We start from the raw sequence: 23,019 nt of genomic DNA, 5'->3' as shown, positions 1-23,019 counted from the left end.
TTAATTTCACCTGATGGATTTTGACACCTGGTATAATCCACTGACTCTCCTTAAACACCCTCCAAGTGAACACAGAGGCAATTAATCAGATTTGATGCAGCTCTACTGCAGGAAGCTGGTGGGGAAGATGGCTAACACAAGGAGCAGAGTACATTTTGCAGGTCCTCAGCATGCAAACAAGGTAACCTAGCAGCTAATCCAAAAATCAGTAAGGCAAAGAGAGAAAACCACCTCTCCTGATCTTCAGGGCACTGGCATACACTGGACTTGCCTGAATGAGCAGGACCACCGTGCTCCACACTGCTCCCATGCTGTTACCTACCATATTCCACCCCGGAGAGCTATGATATTCTGAGAATGACTAAACACACTAAATCCACAGGCAAAAGTTAGAAGCCTCCATCAAAACACTCAATTACATTTTCCATTAATGCTCTGCAAAGCAACTCCAAAATCCCCATGATTACCTGCACTAATGCCAGCAGTAAATCTGCTTCTGTACCTTGCTTTCAATAAGTAGACCTATTGCTAATAATCTGTGCACTTTTCTGAATACAAATTAGTCAACTAGAATGTAACATGCACCAAAAATACATATCATTAATCTGCATTAATCTTTAGCTAGCTTTCCCTCCCCATGTAAATATTTCAGGGCAAATTGTACCTTACTTAAATCATTTTAGTCCAACTGAAGTCAATATGGATATGACAAAGCAGATTTGGTTCTCAGAGTTTGAAACCATCTATTCAGACTGACTCCGTGCCATTTGGAGTTAACACACCAGTCTCCGTGCCTCATAAATAATGAACAGGATGTTCGTGTGGGGAAGGGAAAGAAGCGTGATGACTCATGGAAAACAGGCACTGGCTTGAAAAAAAGCATTCATTCTCTTCTCATGTAATTCTAGAAAAATTACTGCTGCAGTGCAAATAATGTTTTTAATGAATAGGACACAGGTGGATTCAGTCATCTCTAGCTGTTAAAATGTAAGAGCATTTTGGCTATGCAGTACCATAGCAATACTTCCGTACTTCCATCTGGAAAATTTGGGATTTAAAACCAGACTTGATAACCAAGGCCATGGAACACTAAAGGCTAAGCGCATTAACAAAGGTGCCAGTCACCTATAAGACACAATCAGTACTTTCCCCTTTACTTGGGCATCCAGCTATATGGCATGGCAACTACCCTGAAGCACAGGAAGGTGGCAGAGGGCTGTACTGCTAATAAACTTGAAATGACGTGCCTAGAGTATCTTTCCTAAAACAACAAATGCATTTTACACACAAAATAGCTGTAAGGCACTGGCCAACATGATGCAAATATTACACGCTCACCTTGACACTTGAACTGATGCTCACAAACACGTATAGCCTGAAAGGCTGCAGCATGTCAACGACACTATGTCAAAATAAAAAAGTCACATTTGTTTTTGTACTTGGATTTTTCTTTTGCCCAATGCAGTACAGAGTCCTTTTTGTTCCTCCATTAGATAGTTTGAGACAAGCATTTTGCTCACCTAAGCTTTGTCCTTCATCTATATGTTAAATTCCAGTTAAATTTCTATTTTCCTTTTTCATTCTTACATGCTTCCTTGATCATATTTCTTTCCCTGCTTCCATTTACAATCTTCTTTTACCAATAGCCAAGGAATTGTCTATCAGCTTTTTTTTAAATGAAAAATAAAAACTGTTTAAATCTACAGTGACTAGCACATTAAGAACACCAGTGAATCCAGCAGGAATGCCTAAATTATTGACACTGACTGAAAACATGGACTTGAAACATTTCTCTTTAGTCTAAGCAGTAATCTACTTCATTTTTACATCCTTGTCTTCAATTAAAATCAATGCCAGCTTCTCCTGTGTCTTGAAAGGGGAACTGCCTAAAAAGGCGGCCTTCCTTGCCCACATTTCAGTGCTTGTTCTGCAAATAAGCCATATTGAACACTACATGCAAGTGAAAGCATGCAGAGATCGCACAGCATTACTACTTGTAACCAGTCCAGCTTTCTCTGAGAGGCACGGTAGCAGTAGCATATCAGAAGTTAAGCGTGCTTATCCCTGAGTATTTCTTATTAAGGAACTCCTACAGATGAAGATTTGGCAGGAAAATCTGAGATCCAGCTTTGATAGCACTGCCAAAAATATTATAGGCCAGCGTTACACAAGGGAAATAATGTGCGTAGCATAAAAAAGACCGAGGACTTTTGATGATTTAACAGATATATCCCTATCTCATTATATTTTGGTAGATGCCCACAGAGAGAATTCTGTTGCAGAGGGATACCTCATTAATTCCCCGAGTGGCATATGAAAGAAGCAGGGACCCTAGTAAGCTGCTTTCCAGCATACTTTTCCACCCTGATTTTAGCATTCTGAGTGAGCTAGCACCGCATCCGCCCCCCACCGCGCACATGAAAGGCAACCAGGCTTCATTGAACATCTTTATTATCATGCATTAACCTCAACTTCCTCCTGTGGCAGAAAAGCTATGAAGTTTTAACACTCTTGGCCTTCCCAAAGCCTTGCTGAACAAAAATTGTAAAGCACTCCAAAGTATGGTGAGTCTTCTCCAAAGACTGCTGCATCTAAATCAATAACTTCAAGAAGGATTTAACTCCAGTTCCTAAAGGAGGTTCAGAGTTACACTGTGAATGCTTGTGCGAAGTGCCACAGAGGGTGTGCTGGGCATCTAAGAGTAGGATTCAACCCAAGCAGGATGACAGAATTCGTGGGACTTGTTCTTGTCCAATGCTCTCCGGAGCATTCAGAAATGTGTTTCATGTATCATTAAACTGATGATGATATTTTGAAGTAAGAACTGTAAATACTTTTTTCCTCCCACCTCAAATCTATTGTTATATCTTTATTTTCCTCCCTTTATTCTCCAGATGATGCATACTTACTACAGGGGCTTAATATTGAGGAACTTTATCCAGAGACCTCTAGTTTCATTACATACGATGGGTCAATGACAATTCCACCCTGCTATGAAACAGCAAGTTGGATAATAATGAACAAACCTGTCTACATAACAAGGATGCAGGTAAAAATTACTTAATTTTAATTTAAAAATTACTTAATCTAGTCTAGATATAAAGAACATTTTAAACGTAAGTCTATGGCTTTATATATAAAATTAGATTCAACCCTTTGCTGCATGGATATCTCCTTGCAACTTCTACAGATTACAAAAGCAAGGAAGAGTCTTTTAGCAAATAAAAATCTTCACTATTTAGAGCTACCTAAATATCTGTACAAACACCCACTTTGAGGTGAGCCCTGCTTTCAGCAAGGGTTTGAACCAAATGGTCTCCTGGTAAGTTACAGTTCTGTGAATAAACACATGAGGATTCTAAAACAAATAGAGCAGTGTTGTACAAAAATAACTGCCATTACAAAGGGTAACCTGGACCATTCTAAGGTCAGAAAAAAACAGCCAAATCATGAGTGACAGTTGTGTTTACACGCGTCAATAGCATGTTGATGTGACAGATCCAGTACATGGGGCTGTCTAGAAAAAACCCTCAGCCAGTATTTCCTACTACAGAATAAGACAGCAGGATAGAAATTGTGAGTATCTGCAGAAAAGCCAGATTGACAAATTGAAGACCCTAGCAGAAAGGGGACAAATAAATTATGCAAAAGGAATACAATTCAATTCATAGTCAAAATTAAGCTACTGCTGAAACACACCAGTGGAAAAGCCATGAAGACTGCATTTCTGTATGACTCGCTCACAATCCAGGGCCTAACATCAGAAAACCACCAAATCAGCACCAATTGCACTCTGCCCCAGAGCTTCCATCAATGAGTTGCCTGCAGAACGGTGAGCTGAGCTAAAGTCTGTTTCTCTTACATACTAGAATCCCAAAGGAACCCTTGAACCACAATCTGCCCATCCCAAGCTCACAAGAGATGAAACTTGGCCTGAGAAGTGAAGTGAGGGAAAATAAAAGAACTATGATACCTTTAGATTTGAAGTATTAACAGTGTAAACAAGATGCCTTTACGAAGTCCAAGAGATGTTTTATCGTTGTGATATTCTCTCTGCCCACTTCTGTCTAGATGCAGAGAAAGCACTTTCTTTTCTAAATGAGTAGAGTAATTTGGAAGAATAACATGGTTGAACAAAGACAGACCCATGCTGTGCATTCTGAACTTTTCCAACAGGGAACCTGAACAATTTCCTATGTGAAACATTTTTAGTTACATTACTGTACAAAACAGAGTATTTTGGGAGCCTACACCAGTATCTCTGGAGTATAATCTCATGACGCTTGCTCCTTGTCATGGCTTACTGGTTAGTTACATCTCCAACATTAGTGCTGCAAACTGATTTCATGGAATACTTACTAATTATTGTGTACTCAGACTGAAAAGCTAATTCACAGCTCGAGTTTTCCCTGCAAGCTGCTAACGATTATCAGTATGTAAAACGAAGCTACTGGATTTCTTAATTTAAGTGTATTTATTTTTTTTTAGTTACCAGCTAGAGGAAAGCATCAACTCACTGCCTCTTAAATATTCAAATTACACATGGATATAGAAAATATATTTAATGTTTTTTAACCAAAATATTTTAGTTGTGTTTTTTTGTTTGTTTGTTTGTTTTTAACAAACTGCAGGGGGAATTATTTTTTTTTTCTAGTTTCCTACACAAAGCATGAAAGGGTTTGACTTGAACCAATGAACATGCTTGTGGTACAGTTGCACCATGCGTACAACAACCATTGCCGTCTGCTTGTAGTTTGCATTTATCACGGCTGGACAACCTGGAAATCCTGGGTGATCCAGTAATTCCCTCTCTACTGATCTGTGAAACCATCTCAAAAGAAAGCCAGAGTCCACTAGAAAAAGTGTATACATATCCCGCAGACTATCAAAAAACACTTTTGTCAAAGGAGAGAGGATCTGTTTTTTAACATCATTAATTTCAGGAGCTCAGCAATACGACTGTCAGTTACCCTTTCCATCCTGACTGGATGTATGGCCATATACAGCTCTTGAGCATCAGCATCCAAAACTGCGTCTTCTCAACTGGAAGCTACACTAATAGCTACTGAACTTCTAGGAAATTCTCTTGTCATTCATCAATGCAGCACTCCGGATAGCAGAGTATGGATAGCATCCAGTACTCTACTCCATTTGTTTCCTGCTCAGACAAGGACACCTCACACTGTTTTCATTTACTCCACACAAAACTAGCCACTTCTGTTTCAAATGGGGCTTAGAAACAGAGGACCACAGAAGGAAGTTTTACTTCGAGTTGACTCTTTCAGCCCACCTATGATTACAAATCACTGAAACTGTTTAACTTGGATTTATTAGGTAGCTGATTTATAGTGTTGTATGTTGTTTACTTACAGGAAAGACCAGCACTAAAAATCCTTGCTTTGTATTTTGTATAGATGCATTCTTTACGACTGCTAAGCCAGAATCAGCCATCACAGATATTTCTGAGCATGAGCGACAATTTCAGACCAGTCCAGCCTCTCAACAATCGATGTATCCGAACCAATATCAACTTTAGTTTACAGGGAAAAGATTGCCCAAACAATAGAGCACAGAAACTACAGTATAGAGGTACGTTCCACCTCCAGAATAACCCTTTCTATGCTTACACTGAGGTCTCTTCTTTGCAAAATCCAAGTGTGTAACAAAGCATAAAGATAAACACAAATGAAACTCCAGATCTTGTGGGAGTAGCGGTATGAGTCAAACATTGCATATTTGACATTGAAGAGGAAATTTGCCCAGAAACATCCAGGAAAAGCCATGACAAAAAGCAGCTGAGGACATCTGGTATTTTTCAACAGCAGATGTGACAGGCCTTCAGCTCTCTAGCCTCATTTTAAAGTCTTACAAAGAGCATTTTGTTCTGTTACCTACTTGGAAAGAGAACAGGGGACGAGCTAGTCTTGATGCCAACTGATCCCACACAAAAGAATAAATTTCACTTTGGAGGTGTACCCCCGTAATGCGCACCCAGATTGGAAAGCTTTGTATTACACAGTGGACACTAAATATATGAACCAACTCAGTCACCTGCTGGTAACGCCTTACGCTGCCACAGCTGGGGACTCTCAACTGAGCACCCTATGCATCTTTCAGCCTATGCATATACACTTTTATTACCTGCAATAACAGTGTAAAAGTTCCTTCTTGCCAATAACTGCAAGGCTGGTGACTGAGTTGCAGTGCTACAAAGAAACTGTCATTCAGACGTAAAACTTTTTCCAAGAAAAGGAGGAAAACAAGTCTCCTGGCTTTTTCTGGATGTGTTTAATTTCTAGAAGAGCATTAGATCTAGCCAGTTTCATACGTGGGGTTTATTAAAGCATAACTGTTTTTGTTTCTCTTTCTTTTCAGTAAATGAATGGCTCCTCAAGTAAGACAGAGCAGGCAGAACCCATAACCTCAGTGGAATGCTACTACTGTGAATTGACATAATCTAGAATGCACCCAACCTCACTCTCTCTTTGGGTTCGCGGCAGCATGTGCAAGCATGCTGTAGGAAAAAAGCTGCCATGTTGGAAACTCAACTAAAAATTCATTCATATGATCGGTGGTAATTTTAAAAAAAGTAAAAAGACAATATTACAGTAAATGTGATTACAATTTTGATACAGTTTTCCTGAACTAATTTAGCTTCACAAAAAAAAAAAAAAAAAAAAAGACTTTTCAGCCTTTGTATATATGAAATTCTTCCTCCTTTCCCCTCTCCCTCAAAATAAAAGAAAAAAAGAAAAAAGGTGGCTCGGTGCAGCATCAAAGTGGAGTTGTGTTCTGTGTGCCAAGTAATCCTTGGAAAGCTCTCATTATTTCACAATCATTAATGGATACTGACAAGACAGAACAAGAAGACTGTAGAGGAAACTTATTTCTAGATTATGATCCTTCTGTTCATTTAATTAAAAAGGGACAGACTTTGAGAGATAAGTATTGTAAATATATCACTGCAGAATATAAAGGAAATTGAAATATTTCCCTCTTTGTCACATATCTGTAGTAGGATTTGCCAAAATCAGAATTGATCCATTTTCTGTTTCTTGTTTTACAACAGGTCATACGTTGTGTTGGTTACTATTAACAACTCAATAAATGTGTTTAACAAATTAATTTAGTAAACTTGCTTTGGTTTATTTTCTTTCTGATATAAGCCTCTAAATATTGTGGCTGCACTGTTTGTGAGATTCTTTGTTTTTCTTTCTTAAAAAAAAAAAAATCATTTATTTGTTTGCAGCCAAGTAAAGTGAGTTAATGGCAATCGCGAATGCAGTTAAAGCCAGCATTACTTTGACTGTGCTGGATGGTCCATCATTAACAGGAGTCAGGCCAGGCTCAGAAGCAGATTGCAGCAGAAACATCTCAGTTTCAAATTGCCATTTTCCCTGTTCAGTCCGTTATTGGGACAAATTCAACCCTGTAAATTGGTAGTGGAAAGGAATATATTTTCTTTACAGATAAAGCAGGAGCTGACCAAGTAAAAGGGAATGCCTTTTTTCTTGTTTATAATGGTCATTCACTGTGTTTGGTTACTGTCAAGAACTCAATAAATGTGTTTAACAAGTTCACATAACGCATGTTTGGCCTTCTTGCACATTACGAAGTTTTGAATTGTTTATTTCTCTGGAGAGTGGGCAGACCTCATGCTATCATGGCTATCCAGTTCCTAACACTCCCTTTGCAACACATGATGACAGCAGAAGTTCACAGAAAAGATGATGAAGCTAAAAAGGACCAAGCAGGAACTATGAAGTATTTGTACAAAATTGAAAAATACATCCTATGAGAAGTTTGAGGGGACTGGACTGCTGTAAAGAACTTAGAGGCCCAGTCTGTGTTGCAGCTTTAACATATCCAAACACACCATCTCATCTTTGGCCAAAGAGAACAGCGTGGATAGCATCAGACTGGAAACTCTGAGTCTGTTGCAGACAGCAGTTTGGAAAGATTGCAGCGTGTGAGCTGGAAACTATGATTTCATGAGTGACACAAAAGGGAGAGATATCAGAAAAGCGAGTACATGTACGGGTTGGTAGCCACAGGACTCCCAAAGTAGGCACACTGAAGCCTGTAAGGAACCTGAAGCTGTCAACAACTGAATTGCTCAGTGAAAGCTGCAGCAGAATTACTGCTGGAAGGGTGGTGGTCAGCCCAGGGGGAAATGACACACTAATGCAGGGGTTGGAGCTGATGACCCTGGTCCAGCATCCTATTAGCACATATATAGTACCCAATCCCTAACTTTCTTCAGTTTGAGCATTTCAAAAGGCTTGCATGTATCAGCTTAACACTGCAGGGATCTGAACAATCTGAAACACAACCACAGAAGTGCCACACGGTCACCATTAGACTGCAGGTTAACACTGTCAAATTCTGCAACTGAGAAAGCAAAAGTTACTGACTTAGATTTATATAGCTAATAAAACTAAGTATTTCACAAATCTCACGCATTTAATATTTTTTAGATGCCACGGTGATCTTGAATTTAATTTTTAAATTTGTGGTATTCAGATTGTTTCCAAAACTTTTTTTTTTTTAAAGCTGCTTGTAGGATTATTAAGAGTAGAGCAAACTTACTGAGAGTACAGTCTAGAATGGCTCAATCTATATTTTTTGGACAAATAGCTGGCAATTGTTGATCCAAGTTTGTCAGTGACAGAAGGTAGGGAAGATAAGCCGGGCCTCCATTATGAAACTTTTATTAAGTAATAAAACTTATGTGCTATTTTACTGAAAGCTGGTTGAAGGGATTTAAGAGTAGGGAGAGATATGATAGAAGAGACTAGTCCTAGGAAGGAGTCATGCTGTGCTTTGGATTAGGTGAGGCTGCAATACAGAAACCCTGTAAATAGAGAAACGTGGCAATCATACCAGGACACTGCAAATACGTTTGTCAACATTTCCAAGTCCATTTTGTGAACCAATAAACTCCATCTTGGTGTGATTTGTTTGGGTTTTTGTTCTAGTAACAGATTGCAGTAGAAATAGACCAAACCAAAGCTTAGAATCAAGCATCTTGTACATCCTGCACATTTAAGCAGTGCTCATATCCAGACATCTGATTTCCAGCATTTCAAACAGGGCACTTTCCTCTGTGTCAGGAGACACTGGGCGTCCAAAGGAAGCCACACAAAGCCTGTCACAAAGCCTTTAAGCAAAAAGATAAAGCATCATTAACAAACAGCAGGCACAGACGATCTTCTGGTAATCAGTCTATGCAGCACATGCAAGTAGCAACCTCTGACTTCAGTCTTTTCTGTCCATGGTACTCACAAGAAGTCTGGCTGTAAACAAAGCCCAAACTCAGTATTTTGTGGTAAGAACTGAATTTGTGCTGTCGTGGCCTCCATACCATCCCTGCCTGAGCTGCTCAGAACACAAACAGGATTTCTCACTTGTGAAAAGGCTCAGAGCAGGCACAAACCTGACAAAGAACATAAACCTGGCAGTGGGTACACAAGCAACCACCACCACAAGCAGGACCACGTTGCCAAGCCATGATGGTGACAGACATTAAGAACATAACACTGAGAGGGAATGCTCAAATTTGATCTTCTGCTGTCACAGACTGTAATATCTAGCTAGGTACCAAACTTAAAACTTATTTAACAATAAAAAAAAAAAAGAGGAAATTCAAATTCACAGTTCTGAAAAAGCCTCTGTTTCAAGTAGTGCTCAAAAAAAAAGTGTAATAGCTAGCCAAGTTTGATAAGCTTAGTTGTTCCTTTAATTGAAAAGCAAAAAATTACTTCTATACAAAAAATAACAACAAATACATAGGACCTGTGTGATGAAGGCAGGAAAAATCATTCAGTATAACTGTACCTATAGATACCGTGCCTTTCTGTCCTGCCATTCTATTCCAGCCTTGAAAGCTGAAGCAGCAAGTAGGGGCTGAAAGCTGAAGCAGCAAGGGTCTGCCTGGAAGTTTCAGAATGAAACGAACTCCTTTGAATCAAAACCCACCCTTTCTCAACATTTAAAACCTCTCACTTTTCTATAAAGTATATACCCTGAAAGATGGGGCAAGGTGCTGAACACTGAGACCCAAAACCAAGCTTCTGGCTGCCCCCAGCAGGTCTAGCAACAATGATCCTTGGATGTGTGCAAGGCTGTCCTCCCCTGTATGGATCCAGAAACTCAGACAAAAAGGTAAATTGGACAACAAAAATTATAAGACCTTAAAAATCACGCAAATTTCTGTTATAATGAATAGCACTGCTTTCCAGGTATTCATACACAGATCCATACCGTGGCCTTAAGAAGTGTCATTTAACAAGTGTTGCCTGGATGACATTAGTTCATCAGGCACCTGAGAAACTGGGGGAGCCTGGTAGAAAAATGGGCTGCCAGCAGCTGATGTTATTTTAAGTACTTTGCATCCAACAGTGTTTCAAACCATAGGACTTCTCAAAACACTTGTTTTTAATTAAAACAAAACAAAAAAAGAGCCACACACTTGAGATAATACTTCAGCATCTTTCTGCTTCTGACAGACCCTGCTGTTAGTGCCCCCATTTTGGTCTTCCAAGGGTTTCACACTTGGCTACTTCCAACACAAGCCTTAAAATTATCAGCAGCTCTGAGCAATGCATGGAAGGTGCATTTCCCCACAGAATCACAATACGGCCGTAGAAATAAAAGAGTTGGGAAGTTTCTTGATATTTACTCTTGCTGGTAACAAGTGCTTTCCTTGTAGATTTGAACTGCCATAAAACAAATAAATACAATTTAAAAAAAAATAAAAAATATGAGCTGCTACCCCTATTAACTGGTGAAGAAGAGATAGAAAATCAGATATGATTTCACCCAGAAAGCCAGGACTCAAAGCAAATAAAACCCTTTCAATGTTTTGGGTATCCCTCATACAGCAGTTCCTTTCAGGAGCTGAGCTTTCCCCCAAGGTCACAAACTAGAGGGAAAACTAACAAACGTTGACAATGCAGCATGAAGGCAGATGTTTTGCATGTTCTCTATTGCAGCTCAAAGCTTTAAGTACTGGACACTGCCCAAAATATCCCAGATGCTTTGTTCCTATACTCAAAACAGTATCAATTTTTCAGGAAGATCAGCTGTAACTTTGATTTTTATTACATTTTATTCCCTAGATGTAATGGCTGACAAAACAGAGTTTGCTGTAAGAAATGCTGATTTACTAGTAAATGGCTCACCGCAGTTCTCAACAGCATACTGTAAAATTATTCAAGGAGCCTGTTTGCATGGTAAAGAACAAGATCCATTTATAATGTGAAACCTAACGCGGGCAAACATTTTCTGTTTCCCACAGTGTCAGGCTTCTATTCTAATAACTAAAGACGTGTCAAACACATACTCAGAGCAGAAAATGAAAAACAGGATAATAAATCTTCTAAGGAGGGGAAAATAACCCTTAGCATTTAAATAGAGTAAAAAATCCTTAGAAATATGAGGAAAAAAACTGACACAGGCTATGAATTTAGACAGAAGTTCCCACCCTCTAAGGGAAAAAAGAGCAAGGATCAAAAACAAATCCAGGTGGAAAAAAGGTACAGCTGCAAGATACTGTGGTCACCCAGGTCAAGGCTCTGACCTTCAGCCTTGGCTAGCTGTTGTCCAGCACAAGGAGACAGTCACTGAAATTTGGAAAACAGATCACATTTTTCTGAGGCATTCCACTATTCAAACCCAGAGCATACATTGAAACACACATGTAGACGGCAATGTATTTATGTGATCAGGGAAAAGCAATGCTGAGTCACATTCTGAATGCCTCTCCCAATTCCTCTACTCCATTCTGGATGTGCACCCTCAGTGCTATAGCAGGTGATTTTGTGAAACCGTCTAGCACTCTGCAAAGAAATCAGAGACTGCCAGAAATACCTCATGCTGTGCTTCCCTTACTCTCCCGCTGCACACATATGCTTTAGTTCAGTCTCCTTGGAACACAATCCATGCAAAACTAACATCTGAAGAGCAAAGCAAACCTCACTCTTATGTTTCACCGATGGTAGGATTAGCTGAGGAAAAGAGAGAGCAGTCAAAACGCTAACAATGAAGGATGACTTAATTATGAACCATTTTAACTGTGATGGTTGCACCCAGACTTGCCTGCATTGTGTGTAAGAGCACACAAAAAGGGTTGCTGGTACTGTCTCACCTACTTTTCTCACATGTGAGGAGATCTGGAACACTTCAAGATGACCCAATGCTTACTATTTACTATTTTTGGTCCATCTGTCCAAAAGCGGCAGGAAATTTCCGACACCTGGCTGTGGAATGACCAAGCCCCCAGCAAAATAAAAGGAAGAAGTACCAGGAAAGCAATAAAAATTGACTTCCCCCATCCAAGGGTTACAGAATGGAAAGAAACAGGCCTGAAATTCTCCCACCAGTACCCAGATCAGCATAAAATTGATGACTAGACCAAAAGCAAAAGAACAAGCAGGTCATATTTATGTATACATCTACACAAGAGCTGTGTTGTTTTTTTTAAAGCAATTAACCATTTGATAGGGAACTCTTCTACAATGCTATCATTTCAAGATTAAGGTCTAAAAGACTCTTGGATAACTGCCAGATTTAACTTGTAAAATGAGTGATTGTAAACTATACCTAGTAAAAAGGTAGGAATGATGGGGCAAACAGTGAATTAACTATTCAAATGTGATAAAAGTCTTGTGCAGGTACATTAAGACAACACAAAGTCATAAGCACAATAGCAAAATACAGAATGGTGGAGAATCTCAATGAGGGAAAAGAAAAAAAAAGACTTGCTCCTGTGCTGCATTTCTTCCTTAGTGATACAGTAATACAGCGGCAAGCCGATTTCAGCTTTCTGCCTTCTTTCAGGCATAATTTTAAAACTGACAGCAATAAGTGGGATATTTTCAGAAATTCATGCCAAATTTTTGCCACAAAAGGTCCCATTCATTAAACATTTATATTTGGGTTCTATGAGCTTCAGAAAAAATTAACAGACGTAGAGCTCCATTGACAAATATTTCACTCAAACACAGTCCTCATACCTCCAACACAGATGGCCAGCTAGAATTCTTGCATGAAAAATCAAATCATTGAAACTCAGCCATGCTGTAATGCAGTGGGAGGAGGAACTGTTCTGTGTGGCTACTCCTTAAAGAATGTGAACTAATTCAATTAAACATCCATTTTTGTAACTTCAGGTTAGATGATTTCAGGTCTCAAACCAACAGGACTTTGGCTCTTAAAAGCCTTGATGAATCCCAGCATCACTGCATAATTCAGAACACATATGATGAAGCAGGTACAGGCTAATTCCAGCCTCCAAATTTTGGGAATAGACTCTTCCCCCAGCTCCTTATCTGTACCATGTCTTAAAAATAGACATAACCATCTTTGTATGAAATGCATCTTCTGTAAGAATGGGAAATACCCGAGGACATTGTTGTTATCCTAAGAAACGTTGTTGTAGAGACCATTTATTGATATGATCTGAACTGAAATGTTCATGTAGTGCTGTCTGTTATTGGGATGACTCAGCATGTTTAAAGAGTAATTAGCTGTATCTTTGAAAAATAAAAATTCCAAACTAAGTAAAAGAGGTTGGCTCAAAAAAAAAAAAAAAGCAACTATAACACTGTTTGGATTTTCACTGCACAGGCAAACAGCGGGTACCTCCCAGATAAGGGCAAACAGCAAGCTCAATTCTCTGAGCAAGGATTCACACCACTACATGGCAAGCTACCAGCTGACCTTGTGACTACCACTCAGGATTGTTATGCCTTCCTATGAGTTACATCGCACAGGAGGCTCATCTGCACAGGCCAGTGCCTGAAGCTGCAAGCCGAAAAGCAAGTCTCCAGCAGCCTGGCTGCATGGCTCACAAACATCAAAATCTGATGCATGGACACGCTGTCACAATTCCCCATGTCGCTACACACAGACACACAAATCAAGCAGAGATTGCAGCGATGGTCATTATCAGGGCACAACAGTAGGAATAGGAGGTATTCCTTCTGCTTCCCCGTGAAACCATGCCTCAGTATCCCCATGCAAGCTTCCATCACGTAACATTCAGCTATCTTGAGGAGCAAAACACATAAGCTAGTTACAGCTTGCCTGTGCTACTGCCCACACTACTTTAGGTATTGGGAACCAGCAAATCAGCCTGGCCTGCCTTACCTCTGTTCCAGCCTTAAGTAACTGCACTCAGTAGTGCCAAAATAGAGCACAGAGCTCTACTTATATCTACTTGGTGCTGCCCTGTGATCTGGAAAGGACTTTGTGATCCTGCTACCCACATATAAGGGATAAGAAAGGAAACAACTGACTTAAAGGCAGGAATGGGGTTAGATCAAGACTGTGTGCTTTTTTATGATATTTATGTCCACGGCTAATGTGATTTTTTTTTTTTTTTTTTTAAATAGCTCTCCAATTTTAACCTCAGAATAATAGTATCGAGTTTTTTCCTCATATTTGTTATTTACTTGCAGGTGTTTTGGTGTTTTGTTTTGTTTTTTAAATCATAAGTTAAAAAGAAAGTCACTTGTTTGGGGCATCTAGGGGAAGAACACACCCATGAAAATGACATTAAGGTTACTTACATAAAAGACTCTTCAAAGTTAGACTACATGGGAAGAAGGTGACATACCTAATGACATCAACTCCATCCTTTACAAAAGCCAACACCACCGAAAGAGATGAACACAAAGCAAAGGCTTCTCCAAACCTTACAGGCTTAAAATACATTTTCTTTTAGTAGAATTAACCCTTGTTTGATTTACGAAACAGAACACAGGAATAATGTTCTCCGCAAGCAGCTCCATAAATACTGTGAAATGACTAACAAGAGACACACAGCGACGGAATCTAGTTGCTTTTATGGTCTATGATTTGTCACTGTGAATCAGAAGATATTGTGAAAGGGCAGTAAAGTTTGGTGAGTGATGGTGACAGGCCAGAGCTGGTAAGCAACCCCCCTGCATTGCTAGAGTGGGCATCTTATGATGGGGGCCAGAGGGGGGTTGACTTCACATTGTTTCTCTTAATGAAAGTTTTCATGTCAACAGTCATTTTAATGCTAATGTCAACTTTTTTTTTTTTTTTGGAAGAAATAGTACCCTGTAACATTCATTAGGGATGTCATAAGCATCCCATAACATATGGTGCCTCAAATCCAATTACTTGTCTATTCAAACCATGACCTTGAATAGGTTTCTAAGAGAAGTAACACAGAAAACAAGCCCCTGTTGCATCTTTTATAACGTAGTAGCATACTACTGAAATTCAGGATTATGTTGAATTCCCTTTTGTTTGCTTTGCTTTCTAGTTTTTTCCAACTGTACAAATTACAGAGTTTATATAAAGATGGCAACATCTACTTTCCAGGTCTGCTTGCACATTAAACATGCTGTATGCATAGAAAAGAATATTTTGAAATACTTTAACCAAATATTGCCTTTGTTTGGCTTAAAGTTCCTCTACCCTGGAGGCTAATGTTGAAGATCATTATACCCTATGTAGCCTGGAGCACTGCAATATCCTCATAACCCAGAGGTACAAGAAGCCCACGCTGACCAGGTTTTCCTCAGCACACATGCCCACTTCATATCATTTCTGAATGTCAGTCTTAGTCTAGCAATGCAAAAGAGGTGAGAAAAAAATTTGAAGAGTGTTTCTAGGGCTATTATTTAGGCCCTACACCTGATTATTTCAGAAAACAGAACCCATTTCCTTTATATTTTATGATTTGAAAGCACTAGCTTCACACAAGGATTGTCTGGTACTTGCTGTATGGAGCTTTTCTTCTGAAAACAGCATCCTCTCTACGATTTTAACAAAAGCTCAGTATATTGTTTATGTGAAAGTCTTAATCTGACCTATGCTATGTCAACTGCATTGTGCCTCCAGTAAATAAGTTCTTAACAAATATGATATCTTGTTGGAATGTTTCTATTTGCCATAAGAATGAAGATATCACTTTGCTGCTTAAAAATATATGAAAAAATTACTGGTTACAGACAGCATATAGTTACTTGTTATCTTTTTACAAGTTCTTCCTAAAGCAGGCTGTATTACTACAATATAAACACTTTTGTCTTTAATGTACAATTAAATCTAGGCACTTACCATAGTTGCCATAGTTTTCAACAAGCTTCACTTAAAAGTCCCAAATCATTCTTGCATTTCAATGCATTAAAAAATGTAATTATGTTTAGCCTGTCTACTTATTATGCACAGTCACTGGAAATTAGGTTCACTTTAAATATATTTTTTAACTGATGTTTAGAAACAGTGGCACTATATTAACACAGATAAATACACTCACATAGATCTGTTTCCCTTTTTAATATGGAGAATATTGCTTAAAGATACTCATTCATGAAAACACTCATAATTTTCCTCTTACCTTTCAAGTAACCTAAAAGATACGGAAAGATCAAATATGATTAATGTTTTAGAAAAATATTGATTTAAAAAAAAATCCATAAAAAGAATCCAGAGTGCATACTATTAAAAAAAAAAAAAAAAAAAAAAGAACTGAAAGGGCTGACTTGTCTCAATTGACATCAGTATTTTTCATGGGAATAGATCCCAGCAAGAGAAACCATCTTTTAAAATATTCAACATTTGGAGAGTTATTTATAATATGAACTGCGCAGAATGAGAAGCTGACAGCACAGCAATAGGAAATATGGTCATTCAAGAGAAGAAGTAATCAGCTTTCTAGGACTTCCCCACAGCCCAGGGCTTGTGAGACGTTTGTTCCACCAGAGGCTGTACTTTCAGCCTGTGACAAATCACTGCCCCCTCTTATGTCTCTGTTCACACCTAAAAAATGTGATAAAAAGCCTCAGCACAAAAGGGAAGGGTTGTTATAAGAACAACCACATATTTCAGATACTGCAGTAATGAAAGCTCTTATAAAGTTTTGCAGAGATTCACAGCACAGATGTGACTGGAACAGGGCAGTATTTCCTATCACTCCCCCCACTTCTTTAAAAGGAAAAAAATACACATGACTCCAAAAGGACAGAGAGAAACCTAATCCCCATCCAATGCTATGAGGAAATGCCCAACCTACACAAGCAGCAAGAGCTGAGCTATCAAACCACAGCCAGCAGCGACACGTAGGTAACAATAGTTGGCATTTACATAATTACATGAATTTTCCATATGCTTTGAAAATGGCATGCCAACCTTTCTACGTGAGGTAACCAAGATAGCCTTCAATGGCTAGAACAGAGGACCAAAAGAACTGATTCCAACCAAACAACAAGTTCTACGTTCAGGCTGCACTTCCAAAAGGTTCGTTTCCAGTTCATTTCACTGCTTGTATATTTTCTCTGCATCTCTTCTCTCCCCCACAGTGATCATAAAGATAAGCACGACGGAAAGCTTGCTGAGCAAGAACAGATATTTAAAAAAAAAAAAATGATCAAAGCACACCAAGGTCTGTTTCATCAAGGCTCAGAAAAGTCTTTCAAAAAAGCCACAAACAAAAGAAACAAAGTACTCTGAGAAAAGGAAAACAATACTTTAAAGCAAAAGCTTATGTTCAACCATAAAGAAAGAATAGTAATATGAAACAACTGCAAAACAAACAGCAGAAACTATTCCTATGGCACATGATTCAGATAAATGCAAGTAAGAGAAGAGAAATGCTATTATTACCACTGAATACTTTCCTTTCCAGATGCTGTTTTATACTGGTAAAATAAGGGGAGGACAGAATGTATGGTTAAAAAGTAGAAGTATGCAAGTTAAGTGCTTAAGGAGGAGACTAATGTAAGTGAAATGATCCATCTTACTTGAAGATACTTTTAAGAAATATTCATATCTACGCAACTTTCAGAGGTGGGGGAACACTTTGTATCCTCCTCTCTGGTTTATCCGGAAACAAAGCAAGATCTCCAGTTTTAAGAATCTTTGTTGTGTGAAGCAGATGGTCATGGGTTCAAGTACTAAAGGCAAAAAAAAAAAAGCAAGTGTATATGAGAAACAAATACAGCCTCAATTCAAGTTGCATCACCTACAACTAAGGAGAACCTTTTCTTCTACTTCCACTGAATCAGCCAACACTTATTCCTAGAAACCATCCTGGGTGGCAAATCCCAGGCACCTACAGGCTTTGCAGAATCCATGTGATGTCCTAGCAAGTAGGTGAAACAGAATGCTACCATGAAATTCCACACAGTTGCCTATGTTATGACAAATCCACCAACAGTCTAGCTTTAAAAACAAAGTTGGATCAGTGTCATGTCAAATTTTCTTCTCCTTGTATATTCCAATTTGTTTCTTAATTCCTTCAAAGAAAATTTGTTTCTTTCCACAACCTCACAGACCATTCTAAAGGACAAGATGAAGTCTGCAAAAAGCTCATCAAGGCAGTATCTTGCACTTTACAGCACTATGCTAGTTAAAATTGACCACAAATTTCTCTTAATGCTGAAATTTTGTATCCACCTGTGTGCCCATTTGCCAAGGAACTAGTGTTAATAAAGAGATGCCAGTTCTCCCCTGAAAACATTTTACTGAATTACAAACACACTCACACAGAGCACACCATACATGTGGCAGTCGCTGATCTTTCTATAACAGTTAGAGGGATTCATATATCAAAGCTCTGGCATACAAATGCGACTGTCTTCATCTTGTGTTTTCAGAGCCCTGAGGATTTTCATTTTTTAGGTTGATACCATAATTTCTCATGTTGTCAGTTCCAAACACGTATATTGACAAGACTGTCAAGAAGTCGCCTTTTGTACATTTATTTTCTCTCCCTCAGTTATTCAAAGCTTTTCAAATAATGAGAAAGATGATTTATCCTTTAAGGTGTAAATAAATTCAATGGAGAAAATACATTTAAACTTCTGTTATAGTACAATTAGCTGTTCTTCTCCAATGAAGTTGTATTTTTTAAATGGATCATTGGCATTCAAATAATATCCAGCCTTCTGATCCAAGACTTGGAAAGGTGAGAGATCAACGAATTTAATTTATTTGATAACTTCCTATGCATCTCCATGCTATACCAAAACTGTAATTTTGTGTTACAAATACCATACCTTGGCACTGTTAGTTTACTACGCTACAAATATCACCAGAATGAAAAATACTGTGGGTAAATTTCTAGAGGAAAAATAGGCACTCCTCTTCCCTTTCAACAGCCAGTAAACAGAAATTTACATGACATTTTCCCAAAATACCTCTTTAAGCTAATAAGCATTCCAATATATAAACCAGAATCAAAGTATCACAGTTATCAGAGCTCTCAAATATATAATGCTCAGGTAGCAGGGGGCGCTAACTGCAAAATGAAGAACTGAGAAAGAGGCAGACAAGTCTTCAAGAGCAACAACAAAATTCCATAATAAAATAGCTTTCAAGTTCAAACCAAATAAATCATGAAGTCTACACAGCACTTATAATTCATTGATAATCTTAACATCTGATCAAGTATATTTAGCAATATTAACAAAATCTCATTTGGGATGAGCCTTCACATGTAATTGTATCTGCCCTTTTTATTTTTGCTGAAAAAAGATGTGGTAATTTGTTCAGACATGAAAATTTTCATTGAATAGCTTTTCTCAACCTAAGAGACAACCTAAAAGAGTTTTTTTCCTGAAATTTGACTTTTAATTTTCAATGATCATGAAAAAAAAAAACAGTGCCAGCTCTAGAGAATGTTTATCTTTACCACTTCATAGTAACTTCGGTAGCCATCACTGGTCTGTGTTAAAAGGAAAATCTGTAGAGTTACTGTGGGTAGTTTCTGACCATTTAACAATCAACCACTGTAGGCTTGTACACATACACAGTGCAGTTATTACCACAGATGGCAATGTTTGTAATAAACAGCTGCTAACATTTATGGAGAAGTTTCCAATACATCACAGCCCCACAGTGATGATAGCTTGATTTTATTTTTTTTCTTTTTAGAAAAAAAAAAAAAAAAAAAAAAAAAGACAATGGACACCTTATTGCAAGTTTGGACTAAATGCATTAAATTCAATGGACATGATTCTGTCTCAACTCAACATTGAAATGATGTCTCCTCTCAAGACACGCCTCCAGGGCCCTATTTTCATCTCAGAAACGTGTTTCATGCTAGCTTTACCTGAAACAGGACTTCAGGTTGGCTGTATTACTACTAACCAAGACAGCTTAAGCTAAACAGTATGTGGCAATAACTACAACACCTAGAGGTCTCAAACACAGCAAGTGAGTATTTTGATCAAAGGTATTGAATACAATGCTTAAAAACAAAAACTGTTTTCTCATGCAACAAAAAACATCTTAAAGGCTTCCATCTCCTGCCAGCTGTGGCATAGAAGAATGTTGTGGATTGCACGGAAGTAAAGTAACAGGGGTTCATCCTATTATGAAAGGGAAGAGGGTCTGGGCTGGGCAGTTTGCTAGGATCAACATCTGCCAGAAACTCTTTTTGATTAAAAATCCCTGTAGCCTAAGCTAACCCCAACGTGTCTTTAAAAATAAAGTGAAAAGATTGCTTTAAAGTTAAGCTGTTGTTGTGTCAGTTTCTCCTTTCTTGATGACATTATGTATATGTGAGAAGGATTTTCATGCTCTCAGTGTAGAGGAAAAAAATGTTTCCATCAAGGCTTTTAAGTATCGTCTCCAGAAAAGTTCAAATCTTTGTCACTGATACATTTTTCTCCAAACACACACACAAAAAGCATGATCATGCTGACCTTCAATCTTCTTTGCTTTCTGCACTTATCCCCTCCTTCTCCTTAGGATTCTGTATGCATTCCCTTTTGGAATAGTTCATGTCCTCAACTTCTCCCACATATCTGATATCCATAATCTTTTTTAGCATTAAGGCTTGAACCCCATGGGATGCAACTTTGATTCCTCAGCGTCAAAAATCTTGAGAATAAAAAGTAGCATTTCTCAGTTTGTTTCAATATAAACACTTGATGGGGCTTTGTTTGCCTTAAATGAGAGCATTTTATAATTTCTTTTCAAAGCAGAGAAATCAGTGGAAAGTAACAATGCAAAGTCAGCTAGATATACTGACTCTTGGTACCCAGTAATGATGTCAAACAAGAGTCAAGAACGGAGTCCTTCACTTACACACAAAACAGATTTAAGACAAGCACAGAAGTTCTCTTCTCCTACAAAAGAGATACAATATCACACTAAGTTCTTCATCTTGTCAGTGGATGAATAAAAGACCAGCACACTTCCTACTCTGGGTCTTTGTCCCCTTTCTTGAAAACATGAAGACAATACTTTGTTACAAAGGCAGAAGTCAATTGACAACTAGGCTGAAATCTATCAATTAGTTTCATATTACTGAACTACAATCACTCTTTCATTATAAGAACAAATACAACCACACCATTCTGCATAAAAGGCACATAGAGAGTAAAAGCAAAAAAAAAAAAAAAAGAAATTCACTATAGAAGATGATTTATCTTACCTCCTTTAAATACACAAACATATTGTGGAACACACATTTTTCATTTGTTTTTCCTAAGGAAGGGTTGAGAACTCAGCCTTAATTCAGCAACCACACAATTCCTGGCTCAACAATATTTTAATGCTAAAAAAATGATGGATTTAATTAATACAGCTAATTTTGATATTTCACTAAGGAAGAGGACTGTACTTTTCAGACTGTACATTCCTGTACACCGAGATCAGCTGAGTACAAAAGGCACCTTTAGACATAGAACCCATATGGAAAAACACTATTTTAAAAGTTGTAAACATATTTTTATTATAGGAAAGTTAATAATAAATTCTACTGTTGCTTACATTACCAAAAAATAATTACCACATCTTAAGACCCCAAAGCAATGTAGTTTATAAGGTATGAGCAGTGGATATTCATTTTCCCTTTCTAAATGCAATGTCTCTTGTGACTAAAAGATTCAAAGCATTCAATAACTTAATGTATTTTTTATTACAGTACGTCTATCCAACTGTATGATATACTGAAGTTATGCCTCAGATACCAGTAAGTACAAAGGGTAATGCTCAGTAACACAATTAATATTGAAGCCATTTCTTCGTCACTGAAGGATTCAGTAAATACAGCTGCAAAGCGAATCAAAAGGTGTTGCAGCAAAACTGACACCTTAAAAGCATACATTGAAAGCACTAAGTACTGCTACAGATGATTGTTGGAGAAAATAAACTGCAGTTTGCAAGGATCCACTCCTTCTCTTCAAAGGGGAGATGATGAAAGAGAGTTTAGGGTACCTGCACACCCTTTTACAATCACTCTAAGATGTGAACTAGTGATGTGTCCTAAGAGGTGAGCCTGCAGATGAACCATAAATATCACGACCAATGCACCACTGGCTAAAACACCTTATTTATCCCCTCTACCCTCTTTTTCAGAGCAGAACAATGTGGCAACCACACTTTCTGGAAAAATTGTCCAAACAAAGGGAACAAAAACCTTCCTACTTTATTACAACGCACTGAGAAATTTAAGCATAGGATCTTATGACCTGTTCATCTTTCAATCTCCAATTTAATTCTATATGGCATAAAATACCTAACAAAAAGAAACTCTACATACTCATCTCTAACTTCAAGATAATTTAACCATAATCCAAAATAGAATAAATCATTGTTCATGTGGAACTCAAGGTGTCATGTCAGTGGTCGGTATAAATCTGTTCTAATATCAAGGCTATTTATGCAGCCTGTTTGTTTCATTTTAGATTTAATAATACTTGAAAGACTTTTCCAACTTCCAATAAAGTAGGAGCTACACCGGGAATTACGAGCAGTAAAAGAATACTTCCTTTTAAAACTTCACAAGCATTGACCAGATCCTAGTTGCACTGTATTCCTCATTTAGCTAAAAGGAAACAAAAAAAGTGTAAAACATACATTTTGTTCAAACATTTAGCACATATAATCATGGACCTTTAATTCAAGTGCAATGGCAAAGTCAAATGCACAGAAGATTCAGCCAGTTCTTAGTTATTCTGGAGGCTATGGCTAGCTAACACAATCCCAACTCTGATTAATCAAAAGGCTACTCCCCAAAAAACAGTATAT

At 38.0% G+C, this 23,019-nt stretch overlaps 1 protein-coding gene and 1 long non-coding RNA gene across 5 annotated transcripts in view; one reads left to right on the top strand and one right to left on the bottom strand.

The window, feature by feature from the left end:
- CA10 (carbonic anhydrase 10) overlaps positions 1-7,585 on the top strand; it is a 200,606-nt gene extending 193,021 nt beyond the window's left edge. For all 4 annotated transcript variants that reach the window (XM_038165425.2, XM_038165424.2, XM_038165423.2 and 1 more), the window contains 3 exons: positions 2,895-3,049; positions 5,415-5,589; positions 6,376-7,585. In XM_038165425.2, coding sequence (XP_038021353.1) covers positions 2,895-3,049; positions 5,415-5,589; positions 6,376-6,398 — 353 coding nt within the window. In that variant the 3' untranslated portion in view covers positions 6,399-7,585. The remainder of the gene's footprint in view (positions 1-2,894; positions 3,050-5,414; positions 5,590-6,375) is intronic.
- Positions 1-23,019, bottom strand: part of LOC106015885 (uncharacterized) — a 332,132-nt gene that overhangs the window by 290,435 nt on the left and 18,678 nt on the right. The window contains exon 3 of the long non-coding RNA XR_011804085.1: positions 17,781-17,933. This is a non-coding gene — a long non-coding RNA (uncharacterized lncRNA). The remainder of the gene's footprint in view (positions 1-17,780; positions 17,934-23,019) is intronic.

Source organism: Anas platyrhynchos, chromosome 19 (assembly GCF_047663525.1).
Source record: "Anas platyrhynchos isolate ZD024472 breed Pekin duck chromosome 19, IASCAAS_PekinDuck_T2T, whole genome shotgun sequence".
Lineage (NCBI taxonomy): Eukaryota > Metazoa > Chordata > Aves > Anseriformes > Anatidae > Anas > Anas platyrhynchos.
This window is presented reverse-complemented; position numbering and strand designations above follow the sequence as displayed.